The sequence below is a fragment of the Macrotis lagotis genome, chromosome 3, assembly GCF_037893015.1.
Source record: "Macrotis lagotis isolate mMagLag1 chromosome 3, bilby.v1.9.chrom.fasta, whole genome shotgun sequence".
NCBI lineage: Eukaryota > Metazoa > Chordata > Mammalia > Peramelemorphia > Peramelidae > Macrotis > Macrotis lagotis.
Window position 1 is genome coordinate 273,699,718 of NC_133660.1, and position 18,858 is coordinate 273,718,575.

The following is an 18,858-nucleotide window of genomic DNA, read 5'->3' on the forward strand; positions in this document are numbered from 1 at the left end:
AGAACTGAGGGGGAGAGGTCGGTGTCCGTTAGCGTGAGCAGAGCACAAATAAAGACAAATGAAGGAATAAGCCAAGGCTGAGGGTTTCCTTTCTGACTCTTGGGCCCTTTTCATCTGAGGGGACCCATTGCCTGCCCTCTACTCCTCTGCCCTAAGAGGCCCAGGGTTGGCATTCTGGTTGCCCAGCTAGTTTGGACTTTGGGCAGCCCTCAGTTGGGGCTCCAAACATGGGGGCATTGACTCGAAGGGAACTCGGAACTCAGCAGGACCAAAGCCCTCCTTCACAAAGACTCTAGCAGAGCCCCTGAACTCAGCCTGGGCCCTGAGGTCCTGTGGAGGGCCCCACCCTGACTAGCCCCCTGGCCCAACAACACCCCACCAGACACCAGGTATACCTTCTGCCACTTCAGCTTGACCCCAGAAAGCCTGGGACCTTCCTTGAGCTTCCGGCCTCCCCAGGGCAGGGGCCCAAGTTCCTCCATTGTGCCACCTGATGCTTGTAGGTGGCCCTCCTCACCCACCAGCATCTTATTCTCAAATGATTCATAGTGCCAGCAGGGACAGCCCCTCCTGAGTTGTCACCCTCCCAAGGGGACCCCTGGGAGGCTCCCCATAAGGTGTGAGGGACCCAGAGAGACACGATAGGGAGGAAACCCCTTAAAACACCGCTCAAGCTTAGAGGGGGAAACAGGCCACAAGAAGTGGTGGATCTCAGAAGCTGAGCCCCCTGCAAAATGGTGTGTGAGGGAGCCCTCTCATAAGCATCTCCTTGGTCCCCGTGAGCACCCTGAGCGACTGGGACTGTAGAGGTGAGGAAACAGGCCCAAGAGCTGGCGGGCCAGATTAGGTCCAAAAGATACTTTTATTAAAGGAGGAAACGTTTCTGGCTTTTGTGGCAGAAAGATGAGATTGGGAGGCCTGGCACCTCCCGAGGAGGCCAGTAGAACCATTGCTGAGTGGAGAGTCCAAAGCTTAGACGAGTGAGGGTCCCCCGGCACTGGCCCCGACCCTGGCAGGCAGCGGAAGCTTAGTGGTGGGGAAGATGAGGCTCCGGGGCTAAGACGCTGGCCTGGCTCCTCACGACGTGATGCGCAGGTTGGGCTTGAGCTCCTTCAGGGCACTCAGCTCGTTTTCCACCTCCTCGGTCCAGTAGATGTCAAAGAGGCTGGGGGGGGGGGGAAGAGGGTGAGGTTCACACCACACCACCCCTAGGGCCCAGCTGCCGCCCCTCCCCCCACCCCGGGCACTCACACCAGCTGCTCCAAGGTGCAGCCGGGCTGCTTGAGGCTGGCTGCCAGCTGTCTGATGCCCGGGTCACCCATCCTGTTGTTGCTGAGGTCCAGTTCCTTCAGGGTGTGGTTGGTGAGGAGGACAGAAGCCAAGGTCCCACAGCACTTGTCCGAGAGCTCACAGTCGCCCAGCCTGGGGTGCAGGGGACACAGCTGTGGTTCGGGGGGGGGGGCCTGGCCGCCAGCCCTCACTTCCCTCCGTATCCCTCCAGTTCAGCCAAACAAGCCTTCCCATTCCCCCCTCTCTGGACGTCTGACCGAGCTGTCCCCCCTGCCTGCAGCACCATCCCTTCCTCCCTCTGTGGCTGCCGAGTTGCTCTGACCCTCCAGCCATCGTGTCCGACTCTAGTCTGACCTGTGGTCATTCAGCTGGGAAGTGTCTGAGGCCAGATTTGAACTCGAGCCTAGCATGGGCAGGTTTCCTTTTAGTTTTGTGTTTTGTAAGGCAATGGGGTTAAGTGGCTTGCCCAAAGTTATACAGATAGATATGTAACTGTGAAGTGTCTGAGGTCAGATTTGAACTTGGTCCTCCTGATTCCAGGGCCCGTGCTCTATCCACATGCCACTCAGCTGCCCACGGGCATATTTCCTAAGGACTTGGTCCCAGGAAGTTTGGGGGACCCTGGGCTTCTCTCTCTCCCTACCCCCTCCCCCTCCTCACCAGAGACTCTGGATGGGGCAGTCAGGATGCAGGAGGCCCTTGCTCATCTGCTCAATGCCAGCATCCTCCAGGGCATTGGTGCTGAGCTGCAGCTCCCTCAGGCTCCGGTTCTTCTCCAGGACGCTGCTGAAACTGGAGCAGCTGGCCACCGTGAAGCCGCACGTCCTGAGCCTGGTGGCAAAGGGCTCGCTGAGTGCTGGGGCCGTGGGGCCGCCGGGGCGGGGCGCCACCCTAGGGCTGCTTGGGGGATGGGGACCAGCACCCCAGGGTGGGGGGAGGGGTGGCATTCACTGACCAGCCAGGCCCTGGGGCTGCAGGGACACCCGGGGCAGGGGAAGCACTCACCACAGCTCCTCCAGTTGGCAGCTGGGGTCCAGCAGTGCCTGGCACAGCAGCTCTGCCCCTTCGTCTCCCAGCTGGTTGCAGATCAGACTCAGCTTCTTCAGGCAGGGTTTGCTCTTCAGGACCTGGGCCAGGACCCTGCAGCCCTCAGCGGTGATGTCGCACTCCCAGAGCCTGCAGGGACAGAGGGCCAGGTGGTCTGTCAGAGCTGGGCTGGCTGCTTGGGAGCCCCTGCCCTACCACACCCACTGACTCCCTGCCAGCCCTGGGCTGCAGGGGCAGCTCTTGGCGTTCCCTCACCATAGGGTCTTCAGCTTGCAGGCTGGGTTTAGGATCCCCTGGCACAGTGCAGCTAAGCCCATGTCACCGACCTTGTTTTCTCCCAAGCACAGCTCCTGCAGCGATTCCTTGGTCTGCAGGATGGTGCTGAGGTCCTTGCAGTTGGCGGGGGTGACTCCACAGCCCTCTATCCTGGGGCGGAAAGAGACAGTGCCAATGGAAAGGAATTGTACCCCAGCTGGGAGCCCCACTCGCCTGCTGTGCTAGGTTTAGGGGTAGGAAGACCTGGGTTCGAGTCCTGCCTCAGACCCTTTCTGGCTGCGGTCCCTTGACGTCCAGTGGTGCTAACGAGAGTGCCTACTGCTAAGGCTGAGGATGGCAGGGCATCCCTAGGGGACCTAGAGGAGGCTCGAGGGCCAGTGGAACCTGGCAAAGGTGAGAGGAAACCCTGCCCACCTCCGCCCCTAGGGCTGACCCTAACCCGGCAGATGAGGACCAGGTGACTGAGGGAGCACTCACTTCAAGACCTGCAGTTGGCAGTTGGGGTCCATGAGCCCCTGGCAGAGCAGAACCACGCCCTCCTCACCCAGCTCATTGTTGTTCAGGGTCAGCTCCTGGAGGGAGCCCTTGGCCTTGAGCACGGACGACAGAGCTGCACAGCTGGCCGAGGTGAACTCACAGTACTCCAGCCTGCCGGGACAGGAGGGGTGGTGAGTCCCCCGGGGACCCCCACCTCCAGAGATGGGCCAGCCTCTCCCAGTTGCCTACCCTGCATTTCTCCATCCCTACAGAAATTGTCCCAAATGCCTCCTGGGGCAACCCAGTGATAGAATGCCAGACCTGGAGTTGGGAGGACCCAAGTTCAAGTCTGGCTTCAGACACTTCCTAGCTGGGTGACCCCAGTCTGCCTTGGTTTCCTCATCTGTCAAATGAGCTGGAGAAGGAAATGGCAGCCCAGCCCAGGATCTTTGTCAAGGAAACTCAAACAAGGTCCCAGAGAACTGACCAAGGCTGAACCTCCAGCCCCTATGGCCTGCCCGCAGGGAGCCCCTGGACTCACTCCAGCCTCTCCAGGCTGCACTTGGGGTCCAGCAGGCCCTCACACAGCAGTTTCATGCCCTCATCCCCCAGGTGGTTGTCGCTCAGCTGTAGGTCCGTCAGGGTGGACTTGGTCCGGAGCAGGGTTGGGATCAGTTCACAGCCAGCTCCTGTGATGCTGCAGTTCTGCAGACTGGCAGAGACAGGGAGAGGAATGGTGCCAGTGCCCCCAGCTCAGTCAAAGCACCCAACCAAACCCACTTGAGATCATCTCCGGGCTGGCAGCAGTGACAAAAGGCTCCTTGCCCCTGGCCTCTCTTCCACATCGGGGGTTCTTGGGACTCACCTGAGCTTCTGTATCTTGCAGGTGGGGCTCTGCAGGCCCCTCAGGACTAGCTGGACCCCCTCATCCTTCAGCTCATTATTGGGCAGGCTGAGTTCTGTCAGTGATGAGTTGGCCTGGAGCACAGAGCCAATGTTGGCACACATGGCATCGGTGAGGCCGCAGTCATCGAGCCTAGAAGGTGAAGGCCTGGTCAGAGTGGGGATACCCCCCCACCTGGAAGGGTGCCTGGCAGCAGCCCTAGAAGGGGTGGCAGGGACAGAGGTCATACCAACAAGAGCCAGGCAGAGGCACAAGGGGCAGGCAGGCCCGCTCCTACCTAATGATGCCATATTGCTGCATCGCTGGAAGGAGTTCTGTCCAGCGGGCGGTGCTCAGGTCCTCACACTGAATCTCCAGGCTCATGGTGGGCAAGCTCAGGGCACCTGGAGATGGATGAAGGCAAAGGAGGAGGCTGGGAGTCCCATGAGGCACCAGCATGCGAGATGCCACCTGCTGAGCTCCAGGACCCGCCCACTGGCTTTGCTTGACTGGTCACCTAAATCAAAGGACCTTGCTCTGCTGATGCCAGAGCCAAGCCCAGGGGCTCAGCTTACCTCCCAGGTTGGGAGAGACGCACTGCCCAGGGTTGATCACCTAAGATGCCAGGACTCTACTGCCAACAGGCCTCACTAGGGGTTGGTTCTATTTCAGAATGCAGACTCAAGGGCCAATTCCAATGAGGTGGGAGGCACCCTGGCATGAAGTTCTGGCAAGGGGGGGGGAAGAGGTGCTCCACCACCCAAGCCTGCTCACACAGTGAGGATAGCCTGGAGCTGTCCCACACTCTCCTACACCTCAGCAGTCACCTCTCCTTGACCGGTGGCCCTCGTCTCCAAGAAGGGACCCAAACCTCCCATCCCCACACCTCCCAGTCGCAGGAATCAGTCCACTGAGTACACAGCTTCCCTCAAGCCTCAGGCATGGATGCCAGGAAAGGTCAGCAGACGTCTGGGCTCCTGGGGCTCCCAGGGTTATAAAGTAATGAAAACAGAAAATAAAAGTCTAAGGTTGGGGGCTTTGACTCCTAATCTGAAAGAAGTGACGAAAAATTAGAAGGAAAGCAAAAGCTGGGAAACAATCTTCACAACTACTTCTGATAAAGATCTCATTTCTAAAATATACAGAAAGCTGCATCAAATTTGTAAGGTCACAGGTCATTCCCCAAGTGATCAATGGTCAAAGGATATGAACAATTCTTCAAATGAAGAAATTAAAGCTATATGTAATTATATGAAAAAATGCTCCAAATCACTACTGATTAGAGAAATGCAAATTAAAACAACTATGAGGTATCACCTCACAACTACCAGATTGGCTAAGATGAGGAAAAGGGAAAACAATCAATGTTGGAGAGGTTTTGGGAGGACTGGACATTGATGCCTTGCTGGGGGAGTTGGGAAAGGATCCAGCCTTTCTGAAAAGCCATATGGAACTATGCCTAAAGAGCAATAAAACTTTCCTATATAAGGCCCATATCCAGGAGAAATTATAAAAAAATGGGAAAAGTCTCACATCCTCCAAAATATTCATAGCAGTTCTTTTTATAGTGACAAAGAATTGGAAATTGAGGGGATGCCCATTCATTGGGGAATAGCTGAACAAGTTGTGGTACATGAATACCATGAAATATTATTGTTCTATAAGACACTATAAATGCTAGGACTCTAGAGAAGCATGGAATGAGTTACAGGATCTGATGCAGAGTGAAGGGAGCAGAACCAAGAGAACAGTGTACACCTCAACAACATTGTGAGATGGACAACCTTGATGGAAGCAGCTCCTCTCTATAGTTCAGAGAGGTGGGACAACCCTAGGAGACTAGCTATGGACAATACTATCCCCATCCAGAGGAAGAAAAACACAACAAAACAAACCCCAAAAACCCTTCAGAATCGAACACTACATTCAATTTTTTTTTAAATTCTCTTATGTACTTCTTTCCCTAATCCTAATTCCTCATACTGAAAATAACTAAAAATGTTGAACACAAATGTGTATATACAATAGTGCTGAGGGGGAGGGGAAGGAAATTATGGAACTTAAAAATATACCTATGTCTCTGGATGAATGTAGAATGTGAGGGATATGGGGCTGTTTGGGCTCCACAAGAATGTGAAGGGAGAATCATTAGTTTATATTACAAAGATTGGGGTTGGCCTATACAGTTGAGATTAGGCCAAGTCTGCCCCACCTACTTCTTCTTTTTTTTTTTTTTAAAGATTTTTCAAGGCAATGGGGTTAAGTGGCTTGCCCAAGGCCACACAGCTAAGTAATTATTAAGTGTCTGAGACCAGATTTGAACCCAGGTACTCCTGACTCCAAGGCCAGTGCTCTATTCACTGCACCACCTAGCCGCCCCAACCCCACCTACTTCTAAATTAACCTAGAGGCTTCTCCTTTGCCTTGCTCAAGGAGATCTAGCTGTTCTTGCTCATTAGTATAATGAACAGGGAGGGGAAGACATATGAGGACCAATGTATCAATTAGATTGTGACCCCATGAGGGCAGCTAAGTGGCAGAGTAGATAGAACTCCAGCCCTGGAGTCAGGAGGACCTCAGGTACTTAATAATCACCTATTGGGCAAGCCACTTGCAAAACCTAAAAAGATCGAGACCTCAGCCAATGATTGGCAGAAACAAAGCCTCTCAAACTGCATAAAAGACCTAATAGTCATTTTATTGATACTGCACTATTAAATATAATTCTGCATTTATTTGGTTTAGAATAAAAAAACTCCTTTTATTGAATAAAAATATAAATTTAGGTTATTCCCTTGAAAGCCAGGTAGTATTGAGATTACTTGGTTCCAGCATTACCTTCTAAAAGTTGTATTGTTTAGGAAACTGCCTTATGAATTTTTATAAATGTAATGAGGAACACTGTCATTTCCAAACAACTATTACAAAACACAAAGTCATCATTTGCGTCTCTTAAAATTGAGAAGCATGTATAGAAAAAATCAAGTCTGATATACACACGTGTGCATACAAATGCATACTTAGATATTTGTGGCTCTTTGTGTACTAAATTGAAATGATATGGATAACAAAATATGTCAAAATGGGGGAATCACTTATAATTTTCATATAATGAACTTTTCATTTTTACTTTAAAAACTTCAAGAAAGCTTTATAGTTAAAGATGTCCTCAGTTCATTTGCAAAAACATTCTTTAGCATATGAGTGAGAGGTACTAAAGTACTAAGTATCCTAAGGCACAAGCCTTACCTCTGGGACACAGTGTACATAGGAAAGAGGGTCAGAATTTCATTGTCATTTGTTTCCTGTGTGACCTTGGGCATTTCATTTGACTTCCCTGTACTTCAGTTCCACATACAATGATGGGCTTGGACTAGTTGAACTCTAAGGTTCTATTTGGCCCATGACTTGTACCAATCTTAGTACAATGTTGGAGAAACACAACTTAATGTAGTCATTGTGGTCTTTTTGTCCGAACATAGTAGACTGATAACCTGGGATATTGACAAGTTGATTTAAGCTGTCAAACTAAAGATCAGGGATGCAAAAGAAAAACATGTTTCCATCTTGTAAGAGTTTTTTCAAAAAGCTTTTGGGTTGTATAACTATTCTTCTGAATTACTTTTTTATTTGTTCCATAAGTTTCCTAAATGTTTAAGATCATGTTTAGTGCAATACTTACAATGATTTTATGTAACATTTCCTTATAAATCACAACATATTAATAAATTTCAAATTTTTGTTTTTTTTAAAAAAAAGACCTAATAGTTTTGGGATTCCTTGCCCCTCTCCCCAGCTTGAGAGAAGTGTGCCTTTTTTCTTAAGATATCTTAATAAAAAACCATTTTAATCACTGTGGACTAAGTATTCACAAGCCACTTATAACACATTTGGAAAAATAAAATATTAAAAAAAAAATAGGCTGAGCCCAGGGCCCTTATTGGGGTTGCAAGCATATCAATGACAAAAGGGAGCTTTCCCTGCCTTCAAAACACTTTCATTCTCCAAAGGACAAAATCCAGGCAGTAATTTGGAGGTCAAAGGCCTAGAAGGCCCCATCTAACCTAGAGCTGACTTGAGAGCCCCCATCCCCAGCCTCCACACTGGAACCTGAATCAACCACTCACTGGATGGTTTCTAGGCTGCCCAAGTCTCCCCCCCCACTTCCCCCAGGTACTTTCAGGCAACCCTGGGGATTTCAAAAAGTGGATCAGCAGTCTGGGCCCCCCACCCCCACCCCCGCCAGGGGACTGTTCACCCTTGGAACCAAAGCAGTCCCAGAGCAAGCAGGAAGGGGACTGGACAGTCCCCAAGGGAGGACAGGTTTGGCCAGGAGGCAGCAAGCACCTAAGCTGGGAAGATCCCCGGGTCACCAAGCAAAAGAGGGTAGAACAGAAAGGCCATTTCAAAGGACTCCAGATAGCAAAAAATGTGCCAGGACAAACCCAGTAACTCTCTGAACACAATTCCAAACCCCTTTTCCCACAAATCCAAACATCTGGAGAAATCTTAATTTATTTCTAAGATAGATTGAGTCAGTACCACAAAAATGCACTTATCATTCAGGGCCACAATAGTCAAACTACCCAACATTCTTTTATAGAGCTTGAAAAAAACAACAGAATTCAGGTCAAGGTTATCAAGGAACTTGGAAAAAAAATTCAAGTGCAGGAAGGTGGTCTAGTCATACCAGATGTCAAACTGTATTATACAGTAGTTGAGTTGTTTTGAATAATCATCAATTCTTCATTTAGAAGCCATACTTTTTCCCTCTTAAGTCTTTAAAGGGTGAGAGCCAAGAAAATGAAGTTCCCCCAAGCCTGAGTTGGATCCCATTCAAAGGGGATTCTCCCCCAAGGACTACCAGTTAAATCCTTGCTGAGCTCAATGAAGTTTGGGGAGAACTTGATTGAGTGGCCACTCTAAATTCAGGGGGGTCAGAGCAGGACATGATGAACCACATTTGAGAGCTAGCCCCGAGCCTGCCTCCTCTGAAAGACAGGGAAGAGTGGAGAACTCTTAGCTGGCCTCTCAGGAGACCATCCACCCATTGAGATTTCCAGAGGAGGCTCCAAGTGATGGATGGGGCAGACACTTCAGAAGGAAGACCAGCTGCAGGTCTTTGGCACAAATATTGACTGGTCCTTTATTAATAGATTGTATGTCCCTATTAATAAATGATGTTATACTCATAGAAATGCCCTCATTTTCTTTGTTGGTTAAATTTCCTCCTTGATCACAGTCATCATTCAAACAATCTGGCACTGGCTAAAAAACCCAATGGAGGATGTGAGGAACGGACCGGAGTCATCTAGTGGTGATAGGCCCTCCTGTCCAAGTTTTGGAGTAAAGATCGGAAGTAGTTTCCATTCCCTTCTCCAGTTAGGAAGTGTCCAGATTTGAAGAACTCAATTTTGAACTCGTGTCTTCCCAACTCTAAGGCCACCTAGCTATCTAGGGTGATCTGATGTTGGAGAAAACCCAAAGATCCAAGTTTTAGAGGCAAAATGTCACTATTTGACAAAAACTGCTGTAAAACTTGAAAGTAGTTTGGCTTAAAGTGGGCACAGACCAACATCTCCCACCATATCCAAAGAGAAGTTGACCTGTCAGATCTCTAGCTAAAGGGAGAGTTTCTGTCCAAAAAGGAGCAAAGAGAGGCCCACCAAAGGCCAAAAAGGAAGCCCCCCCCCCAGTTCAGGGTGGTCTCCAGGCTCCAGATCAGGAATGCTGACAGCCTCCCCTCCAAGACAAGGTAAGAAGCACGAGATACACCAGCAAAGTGACCCCCTCCCTCCCCCCAACTGCCCCTGCTTCAGTCCCTGAACCTGGCCCTCCCTTGAATCTGGTTGCCTGCCAACCTTTCCCTGAACAGCATCTCTCATGGCCATCCCCTTCTCTCTACCCTTCTACTGTAGCAGCCTCCTCAAGCCCCCTGCCTTGGGCCTCTCCCCTCAGAGCTGCTCCTCATTCAAGAAGCCCATCCAGCTCCCAAGCCTTTGGACTTGCTCTCCCTGTCACCTGGGATGCCACCATAGCAGCTGAGGGCAGAGGCTGACCAGTTTTTGCCTCATTTCTGCCCAGCATGTGGTAGGGGCTTGGCCCAGAGCAGGCGGCTAGCCCAGGTCTGAGGAATCAGACGCAGTGGAGCGGGCCTGGCCTGCCACCTGGGACATTTCCCAGCTTGGGCCTCTTCCAGACCCACAGCAGGCAGCTGGGAGTCTCTAAGTTTTCACTAGCCCGGCAGGCCCACAACTCCTCATGGGCCTTGAAAGCCAAGGGAGTGGGAGGGAACCCCTCACATGTGGACACCCCCTCCTTCCTCTTCCAGCCCCACCCCCACACATCCTCAGTCTTCCTGGGGCATCCCCCCCCCCCCCGACAAGACTCACTTCCCCAACCCAGGGCTGGAGTTCAAGGCCTTCCTTCCTAGTCCTTGCCCCAGTGCTTAGCGGGGTCTGGGGGCTGTCACCCTCTCTTCACCCTTTCCCTCCGCAGTTGGAGGCCAGACCGGGGCTACTTAGTTCAAAGCATCCTCCTTCTTGGCCAGGAATGCCACGGGGCGAGGAGGCCTGGCCAGATCCCGTGCTTACCTGAGGAAGGAGAAGAGACTCAGAAGGCCCAGGGAGCCAGGCAGCTGCTTCGGAGCTCTAGGCCCGCCGGGGTCCTGACTCAGGCCCCATGACTAAAACGACCCGCCCATGGCTCCTCCTCCCCAGGGCCCCACCCGGCGCCTCCCACAGTCTCCAAGGACCTCCTCCAGGGCCTTCAGAACCCAGCAGGAGCAGGAGGAAGGGAAAGAGGAGGGCAAGGGAAGCAAGCACAGGCAAGAGGGGGAGAGGAGAGGAAAAAGAAGGACTGGGGGCGAGAAAAGGAGGGAGAAGGGAGCCTCTCTGTACAAAAGGGTGGAGATTCCACTGTCTCTCTCCTGGAACTGCGCCCCACCCTGGACACAGGGCCCAGCTGGGCCGGGGAAGCTGGGATCTTCGCCATCTTTTACCCCTGTCATTTCACAAAGGAGGAAAATGGCTCCTCTGGCCTTCCCAACCCCTGGGGCTGCCCTGCAGCTGCCTGCGTAGGGAGGCTAGCATATCGGAGAAGCCCAGGCCTGAATCAGGAAGACTGAAGGAAACGGAATCTCACAGACTAACCGGCTGGCGACCCTGACCAAATCAATTCACTTCTGTTTCTGTTTCCTTATCGCCTGCCTTCCAGGACTTTGAGCATCAAAGTAGGCTCTAAATGCTGGGTCTTGGTTATTCTGCTGCCGATTCTAGCTGCAAGTGGCCTCAGATGCCATTGAGTATGACAGGGGGAGACTGCTGGGGCTAAAAGGCCCTGGCTCCCGGGCAGTCACTCAACTTTCTTTTTTTGTTAGTTTTGTTTTTGCAAGGCAGTGGGGTCAAGTGACTTGCCCAAGGCCACACAGCCAGGTAATTGAAGTACTTCAGGCTGAATTGAACTCAGGTCCTCCTGACTCCAGGGCTGGCACCACCTAGCTGCTCCCGACTTTCTCAGAAAGTTGCAGGGGGTTCTGCAGGGCTGCTAGGGAGGTAGGGGGAAGGGATGTGGACTGGCCACTGGGCAGCCCTGGGTGAGTCACTTTGCAAATGCTTGCCTCCATTGCCCAAGCTGTAAAATAGGTTTGCCAGCTCCTCCGGGGGGTGTGCAGAGAAGCAGGGGAGATTCCTTAAAGATTAGCCTGGGCCTTGCACTGTGGTCACCCCAGACCAAGAATCCCCCCATCCCCCTCTGAAGCCCAGTCACCCTTTGGGCCCACTCCAGTTTTGAATTGCACACTAGGCCCCTCCTCTCCAAGCTGGCCTGCATTTCCTCCTCCAGGGCAGTGCCCATGACCCTGGCCTTGCCCCCGCAGTCTCCCCTCTGATCCCGGGTGCCAGGCTTATGGAACCCCAAACCTTGCCCAGCTCACCCCAAGGTCCTGGACCCACCTCTCACAGTCCCTGGGGAGTGCAGGGAGTTGGGGGTTACCTTCGGAGCCCCGCCTCGGGGGCCCTGCCAGGGGGCTCCCCACCTCGGCCCCCGCGGCAGCCTCCGCAGCCCCAGCATGGCACCCCCGCCCGCGGGCACTCCGGGGCTAGGGTCGGCCAGGAGCCGAAGGGGGAGGGGCGGGAGCCGCGTGGGGCGCATTGCGTGGAAGGGTGGAGAGGCGCGGGGCCCCGCCCCGCGCCGCGTGGGGCCGTGGGGGATGGGGGCGCCCGGAGTGCCCGGGCCCGGGCTCCGAGGCCTCCTGGGGACCCAGGCGCGACCCCCGGCAGACTCACCTCCTCCTGGCTCTTCCCTCCCTCCCTCTAGTCCTGGCCGTCCCGGGCCGAGAGACCCGCGGGAGGGGGCGGCGTTGGCAGCGGCGGCACGGGGGGGGGGGGGAGGAGGAAGAGGAGGAGGAGGAGGCCCGAGGGCCTTCGGGGTCCGTTAACTAAGCCTCGGGGCGGGGCCAGAGCGGCCAGGGGCGGGGCCTCCGGGGCGAGGGGGGCGGGGCCCGTCACTTTGGGCTGCGGGCCTTGGTTCTCGCCCGAAGAGCCGGACCACCGAGGGTGACAAGCACGTGAACTGGCTTGGTTGGGGAGGGCGCGGGGGGCGCTAAGCCCCCAGCCTCACCCTGAGGCCACCTAGGTGGCGCGGCGGATCGAGCCCTGGTCCTGGCTATTGTCCCCGGGTCAAATCCACCCCCAGACACCGGACTCTGGGGCGTTGGGCGCCACCCTGCTGGCCCCTCGTGCAGGGCCCTCTCCGGGCTCCGGGTCCGTGCCTGGGCCCCGGCCCCTGCAGCCGGGCCGGGGCGGGCTACATTGTGTCCCTGTGGGTGAGCCTGGTTACTTCCCCCTTTGCTGTTCGCAGCCCTGCTTCCTCCTGGTGTTCCCGCTGGCTCCTTGCCCTACCCTGGGCATCCTGCCAGGCCAGGCTCCCCCCCCAGACCAGGCCGGGCTCCGCCCGCACCTGGGAGTCTGCATCGGACTCCGGCCTGGATTCCATCTCTGGGGCTTCAACTCGCACTTGGCACAGACCGCCTCCACGTGGCCCTTGCGCAAGGGACCCCTTCTCTTCCCAGCTGCCCTTCCTGGGCGCCCCCAAGCAGCCGCGCTCAGCCTCAACATCACCCTGGGCTCAAGCTCCCATCTCAGAGAAATGGCCTCCTGCCCCCTCCGGGCCCTCTGCTGCCAAGGCCACTTGCCTTCCACGCTCTCCTATTCCACCGGCCTCGGTGGCTCTCTGCTGGCCGGCCTTGTTTCCTGCCAGCCTCACTGCCCTCCTCTCCCCCTGCTCTTCAGGCCTGCTCTCACCTCCGTGGCTTGGTCCTGGGGGCTGCCTCCAGCCAGGCCCGCATGCCAGGAGGCTGAGCCGCCCCTCGGGCGGGAGACCTTTCTGCCAGAGCCCCCGCCCCCCAGGTGGCTTGCCCAAGGAGCCAAGGGGAACCTTTGGAGGGCTCTGCCCCCCCTCAGCAGGCGCTTAATCTACGCGTGGAATGCGCACTTTGCCCTCCAGAAACGGCCTCCCCCGTGGTCATCCTTCTCTGCCTCTGCCCACCAAGACCACTGACCTTCGCGGGAAAGGAGGGCGGAGACAAGGAGGCAGCGAGGGGGAACTACAACTCCCGGCGGGCCGCGGGGAGCCATTGCGCATGTGCCCGGCCCTGCCCCGGCCCGTCGGAGCTGCTTCCCCTAGGTGGCGCCGCTGCTCGGTCGTGGGCGGGGCGGAGGGAGGGAGCGGGGAGGGAGAGCGAAACGGGGGCGAGCGGGGGAGGGGCGGCGCGGGCGGGGGAGGGAGGGGGCGGCGGGGCGGCGGGAGGCGCGGGCGGGGCAGGGAGGGGCGGCGGGAGGCGCGGGCGGGGCAGGGAGGGGGCGGGGCGGCGGGAGACGCGGGCGGGGGAGGGAGGGGGCGGGGCGGCGAGAGGCGCGGGCGGGGCAGGGAGGGGGCGGGGCGGCGGGAGGCGCGGGCGGCGGCGGTGGGGGAGGGGCGGCGGGAGGCGCGGGCGGGGCAGGGAGGGGGCGGGGCGGCGGGAGGCGCGGGCGGCGGTGGGGGAGGGGCGGCGCGGGCGGGGGAGGGAGGGGGCGGGGCGGCGAGAGGCGCGGGCGGGGCAGGGAGGGGGCGGGGCGGCGGGAGGCGCGGGCGGGGGAGGGAGGAGGCGGGGGCGGGAGGCGCGGGCGGGGGAGGGAGGGGGCGGGGGCGGGAGGCGCGGGCGGGGGAGGGAGGGGGCGGCGGCGGGAAGCGCGGGCGGGGGGGGAGGGAGGGGGCGGGGCGGCGCGGGCGGGGGCGGGGCGGCGCGGGCGGCGGCGGGGGCGGGGGCGGGGCGGCGCGGGCGGGGGCGGGGCGGGGCCGCCCCGAGCCTTCTCTTCGGTCTCCGCGGGAGCCTCCGGAGCTGGGCGGCCGGGGCCGCCTCCGCCTGGGCCGCCTCCGCCTGGGCCGCAGCAGGTAAGGGCGCCCGCCGGCGGGGGGGGGCCGGGCCCACGTGGGGCGAGCCGGGACCCAGGGCAGGGGCAGAGCCCGGGGGGGCCCTGCCAGGCTGCCCCTTCCCATTGGCTCCCGCTGCCGGTCCCCGCCGCACTCATCTCCTGGTATTCTGCCATCCCTGTGGGCACCCCTTGACCCAGGGCCCTCCGGGCATCCAACTGAAGTTCAGGTGGTGAGCTCCCCCTCCCCAGAGCCAAGCCGTGAGATGACCCCCCACTTCTCCAGGAGGGCCAAATGTGCCTCCTGGCGGGGGGGGGGGCAGGGCCTCCGAGAGCCAGAAGTTTGGGTAAATGGCAAGCGCCGGTGCCATCTTTCCAAGCCCTTTCCTTCCCATCATCGCATTCTTGAAAGGAGGGCCCGGGTCTGGAGACTGTGCCTTGGGTGCCTGTGGCAGCAGCCGCCTTCCCCCACCCCCACCCCCTGGGCCCAGCTTCTCTCCTCTCTCCGCTCTGGTGACAAGACCCAGGACATGGCAGAGAAGGCAGTAAAATGGCCCCCGGGGAGCGCTGGCCTGAGCATCAGGCCCAGACTGGCCCCTCTGGGCACCTCTGGGATGGCATGGCGATGGGTGGGGCAGTGGTTAGGCCTCCACTAACACGGAGAGGCGCCAAGTTCTTAACCCGGCTCAGCATCCAGGGAAGGGGAAAGACTTCAGCTGCAGTCCTCAAGGAGCTGCCAGTCTAGCGAGAGGGCCCCGCTTGAACCCTTTGGAGAGATGAGATGGGGGAGGGCAGTGGGTGTTTTCTGTCCTTATGGGGGAGCATTTGCTGACACTGGGCCTGTTTGGACTCAGTTGGTCCCAGGTTGAAAGACCTTGGTTGGACTTCAACTCCCCTGAGGACCTTGAGTTTCCTTCTCTGTAAAATGAGAGAACTGAACTAGGTGGCCAGTGCCTCGGTTTCTCTAACTGCACTGAAAGTCAGTCTCCCTTCTCTCATTATCCCAGGAAGGGCAAATCCAGAATGTCCCACCCTAGGGGGGTGAACAGCGTCCCCACTGGAGGTCAGTCCTGGCAAGGCCTGGTGGGGCTGACCCAGGGATAACCCAGCCCCAGAGAGAGCTAGAGAACCAGGAGGGACCGTGATGGAACAAGGGGGGGGGGGGGGGAGCCTCCTGCCGGGTCTGCGGCAGGAAGACACATTCTAAACAGACTCAAACTGTGACTCAGAACTGAGGCTTGGCCCGGCCTCCTTGCCGGCCTTGTAAGGCCCAAGGGAGCTCTTTAGGGCTGTCTCGGCCTGTTGGCCTCAGTTTCCCCATCTGAGAACAGCTAGGTAATGAGTGATCATTGTCGTTCTTCCTAGAGGCCAGGTAGTCTGCAGCTTCTTAGCCTTCAGGTGAGGCTGAGTGGCTGGCCCGGGGGCCTCCACCATCTAAGGCTGGCCAGGCCAGGGCCTCCATCTGAGAAAAGCACAAAGCGGTCCCAAAGTGGGAGGGGCTGCCTGGAGTCTTCCAGGGAAGGGGAAGACTTCTGGGCAGTGAAGCTGGGCAAGATTTGGCACGTGAGCCTCATGGCCCCTGGGTGCATATGTCACTGGCCTGGGGCCCCTCTGGCAGGGCGCAGCTCCCAGATGCTGGCCTCCCTCTCTTGGGCCGCTGGGAGGAGACCTGGGCCTAGCTCTGGCTCTCTTTGGCCTCCCTTCACCCTACCCCCGCTCCTCCTGGAGCCAGACACCCTGAGGGAGGGATATATTGGCAAGAAGCCCCAGCGGGCCTGGGACAGCGGGCAGTCAGCCCTGGATGCCAACACTGTGTGGAAATGTCTGAATGAGTAGTGGCGTCACCTCATTCCCCTCTCCAGGCCCTGGGACATGATAAGAGTTGTTTGGGAAAGAGGAAAGGGGAGGAAAACCAGGGACCCAAAGGCAAGGAGAGCCCAGGGTTCTGGCCCTCATTGGAAAAGGCTGCTACATCACAGTGCCTGGACACTGTGTGCTGGCGGGGAGAGGAGAAGGGGGGGTCCGTCTGGGTGTGTATATATTGTGGGACTATATGGGGGTTTGTAGAAGTAGATGTGGGGTATGCATGTCTGTGAGGGGGTGTAGGGGTAGGACAAGGTGGGGGGGCTTGCATGTATGGGAATGTGGGGTCTGTATGAGTGGATAGGAGTCTGAGAGGGTGGATGTAGGGTCTGTGTGTCTGTTTAGGGGGTTGTTGGGGATGTCTGTGTGTCTTTCTGTCAGGGCATAGGTATAAGGAGCTGTATATGGGTGGGAGTGTGGGGTATGTCTAGTTGTAGGGTGGGTATAGGAGTGTGGGGGCAGTAGGGGTGGGGTCTGTGTATCAATGGAAGGTGTATATGTGGGTGGGGATGTGATTGCGGGGGGGGGTACTGCATAGGTGGGTGTTGTGTGGGGGTATACGTAGGTATTTGGGTGGGTGTGGGAGTGGTTTCGGTATATGTGGGAGTGTGGTTCTTGTGGGGGGCAGTATGGGTGGGGTGTAGGTGTGTGGGAGTGGGTGGGGATGAGTGGATGTGGGATGTCTGTGGGGGGGTGAGTATGGGTGTATGAGAGTTGGTAGAGCTGGGCAGAGGCAAGACAGCGACTGGGGGACAGAGGAAGAAGACTCAGGGTTCTCAGTGTTGTCCTTGACTGAAGTCACATGAAAGTACCCACTGTGATTTCAGGCCCTGTCTCCAGGCCCTGGTCCCCTGGGGTGCCCCAAGTGAAAGACCAGCTTACAGAAACTGCCTAGGCCACAGGAACCCCCATTCTCAGGGCCTTGGGGTAGCAGACCCCTGGTCTCTGGTCCAGGGCTCCATCCCACCCAGCAGCCTAGAGCCAGGCAAGCAGTAGCTCTGGCCGCTGGTGGGGGGTGGAGGTCTGCTCCTGGGAAGGCTTGGCTGCAGGCCTGGGAGAACCGATGACTGCACAGGAAACCCTTGGCGATTCAACTCAGAAACTTGCATGTGGCCATTCTGGATTTCTGGCCTTCACTGATAGATGAGTGATGGGGAGTTTGCAAGCCTCCCCTACCCGGTCTGGGACATGGGCCCCAGGGAGCCCATGAGCATGGTCTGTGGGGGAAAGGGGGAGTAGTCTGTAGACTTGGCTGGTGGGGTAGAGTGGCCCCACTCCCCCACTTCTCTGTCTTTGGGCCACAGCTTGCCCACCTATAAAGGACTGGGCTTTCTTGTTCTAAGAGGCTTCTTGGGGAGCTGCCTCAGTGGTCTCCTCTGGAGGGTGCACCCCCACCCCCCGGTGCCAGAGGGATCCACTCCCAGGGGCCTCTCTGCTCTGGCTGCTGTCAGCCTGGACCGATGACAGCCCCTTCAGACTCCCCTAATTTGATTCCCCCTCCCCGCACCCCCAGCCCAGGCCGTGCAGCAAAGCTTGACTGCCTCAGAGAGAAGCTTGGGGGAGAGGGAGCTGTGTCAGAGGAGAGCTAAGCCTGGTTTTCCTGCGCCTCATTGGCTGGAAACATTTGCCTCAGTATAGATGGTCATGCTCAGACCCCTCCCTGAAAGAAGCCAGAGCAGAAACCTGGCCCCAGTGACCTCACCTGCTAGATGGGCTTAAAGTCAGAGTGACAGAGCCACCTTTGGGCCCCTCCTTGGTGGGTTTTCGGGACCCCGTCTTGAGGGACCTCAGGAGAGTGCGAGTATTTCCAAGGGACCCCAGGGATGGGGGAGGTGGGTGACCAGAGCTTTAGCCCGGTGGAGTGTGGGGGCAGGACGGAAGCCCAGCTGCAAGGGAGGGGGAGCAGGAAGTGGGGGGGGCTTGTTCTAGGAGCTCGACTGAGAAGGGGAGGAGAGATCAGGGGCAGTTTATGGGAAGGAGTGAGACTTCTCTCAATTTGAGCAGGGCCCGATGCTAAGAAGGCCCTTGCCTCGGCCCGAGCTTGGGGAGGGGAGGAGAGAGAGAGAAAGATGCTCTGGGGCTCACAGGGGCCCAACTCTGAAAGAGGAAGCCAGTCCTAAGGACTTAGGCCTTTTTACCACCCTACCCACCTCCATGATGCCACCTCTCATAAAGGTCTGGGGCCCAGGGAGGGTAGGGGAAGGAGGAGTTGTGAAGGAAAGCCCCAGAGAGAAGGTGCCATTGCATCTAGGCCTTGAAGGCCAGCTAAGAAGACAAAAAAAGGCCCTGCCATGTAGAGAGAAAAATGGGAGCAGATTTCAGAATTTGGGGAAGTAGCAGGACTCTCTTCACTCTCAGAGGTCCAAGGAGGTGAGACTGTTCCCACAGGTCATCCTCAAGAGCCTCTGAGCCTCTATGCAGAGCTCTGCCAGTATCTGGGGTTCTTCAGGCAGGGAAAGCCATGGAGGGCTTTGGATCAAGGAGTGACCCAGTCAGAGCTGGGCTGTGCCTGGAGCCTGGGAGCAGAAAGGACAATGGGAGGGGAGGAGGCTATTGGAAGCCCTTCGTGCCCTCAGTGCCGGCGGGTGGGGATGAAGTTGTGCCTTCCCTGTC

At 57.0% G+C, this 18,858-nt stretch overlaps 2 protein-coding genes across 9 annotated transcripts in view; one reads left to right on the top strand and one right to left on the bottom strand.

Moving 5' to 3' along the window:
- Positions 1–843: 843 nt before the first annotated feature.
- On the bottom strand, positions 844–13,697 carry RNH1 (ribonuclease/angiogenin inhibitor 1). 7 transcript variants are annotated; one of them, XM_074230690.1, is made up of 11 exons: positions 12,259–12,357; positions 10,366–10,566; positions 4,272–4,377; positions 3,956–4,126; positions 3,632–3,802; positions 3,091–3,261; positions 2,593–2,763; positions 2,296–2,466; positions 1,951–2,121; positions 1,252–1,422; positions 844–1,165 (listed from the first exon to the last, which is right to left on the bottom strand). In XM_074230690.1, the coding sequence occupies exons 3-11, from the start codon at positions 4,355–4,357 to the stop codon at positions 1,078–1,080; spliced, it is 1,371 nt and encodes a 456-aa protein (XP_074086791.1). In that variant the 5' UTR covers positions 4,358–4,377; positions 10,366–10,566; positions 12,259–12,357; the 3' UTR covers positions 844–1,077. The 7 variants fall into 7 exon arrangements, with proteins under 7 accessions (XP_074086791.1, XP_074086789.1, XP_074086792.1 ...); XM_074230688.1 differs by lacking the exons at positions 10,366–10,566; positions 12,259–12,357 and adding an exon at positions 13,533–13,697; XM_074230691.1 differs by lacking the exons at positions 10,366–10,566; positions 12,259–12,357 and adding an exon at positions 13,167–13,243.
- A 629-nt stretch (positions 13,698–14,326) lies between these two features.
- Positions 14,327–18,858, top strand: part of LOC141518565 (USP6 N-terminal-like protein) — a 29,907-nt gene continuing 25,375 nt past the window's right edge. The window contains exon 1 of one of the 2 annotated variants that reach the window (XM_074230697.1): positions 14,327–14,404. The gene's annotated coding sequence lies outside the window, so the exon portion shown is untranslated. The remainder of the gene's footprint in view (positions 14,405–18,858) is intronic. The other variant, XM_074230695.1, reaches the window with a different exon arrangement.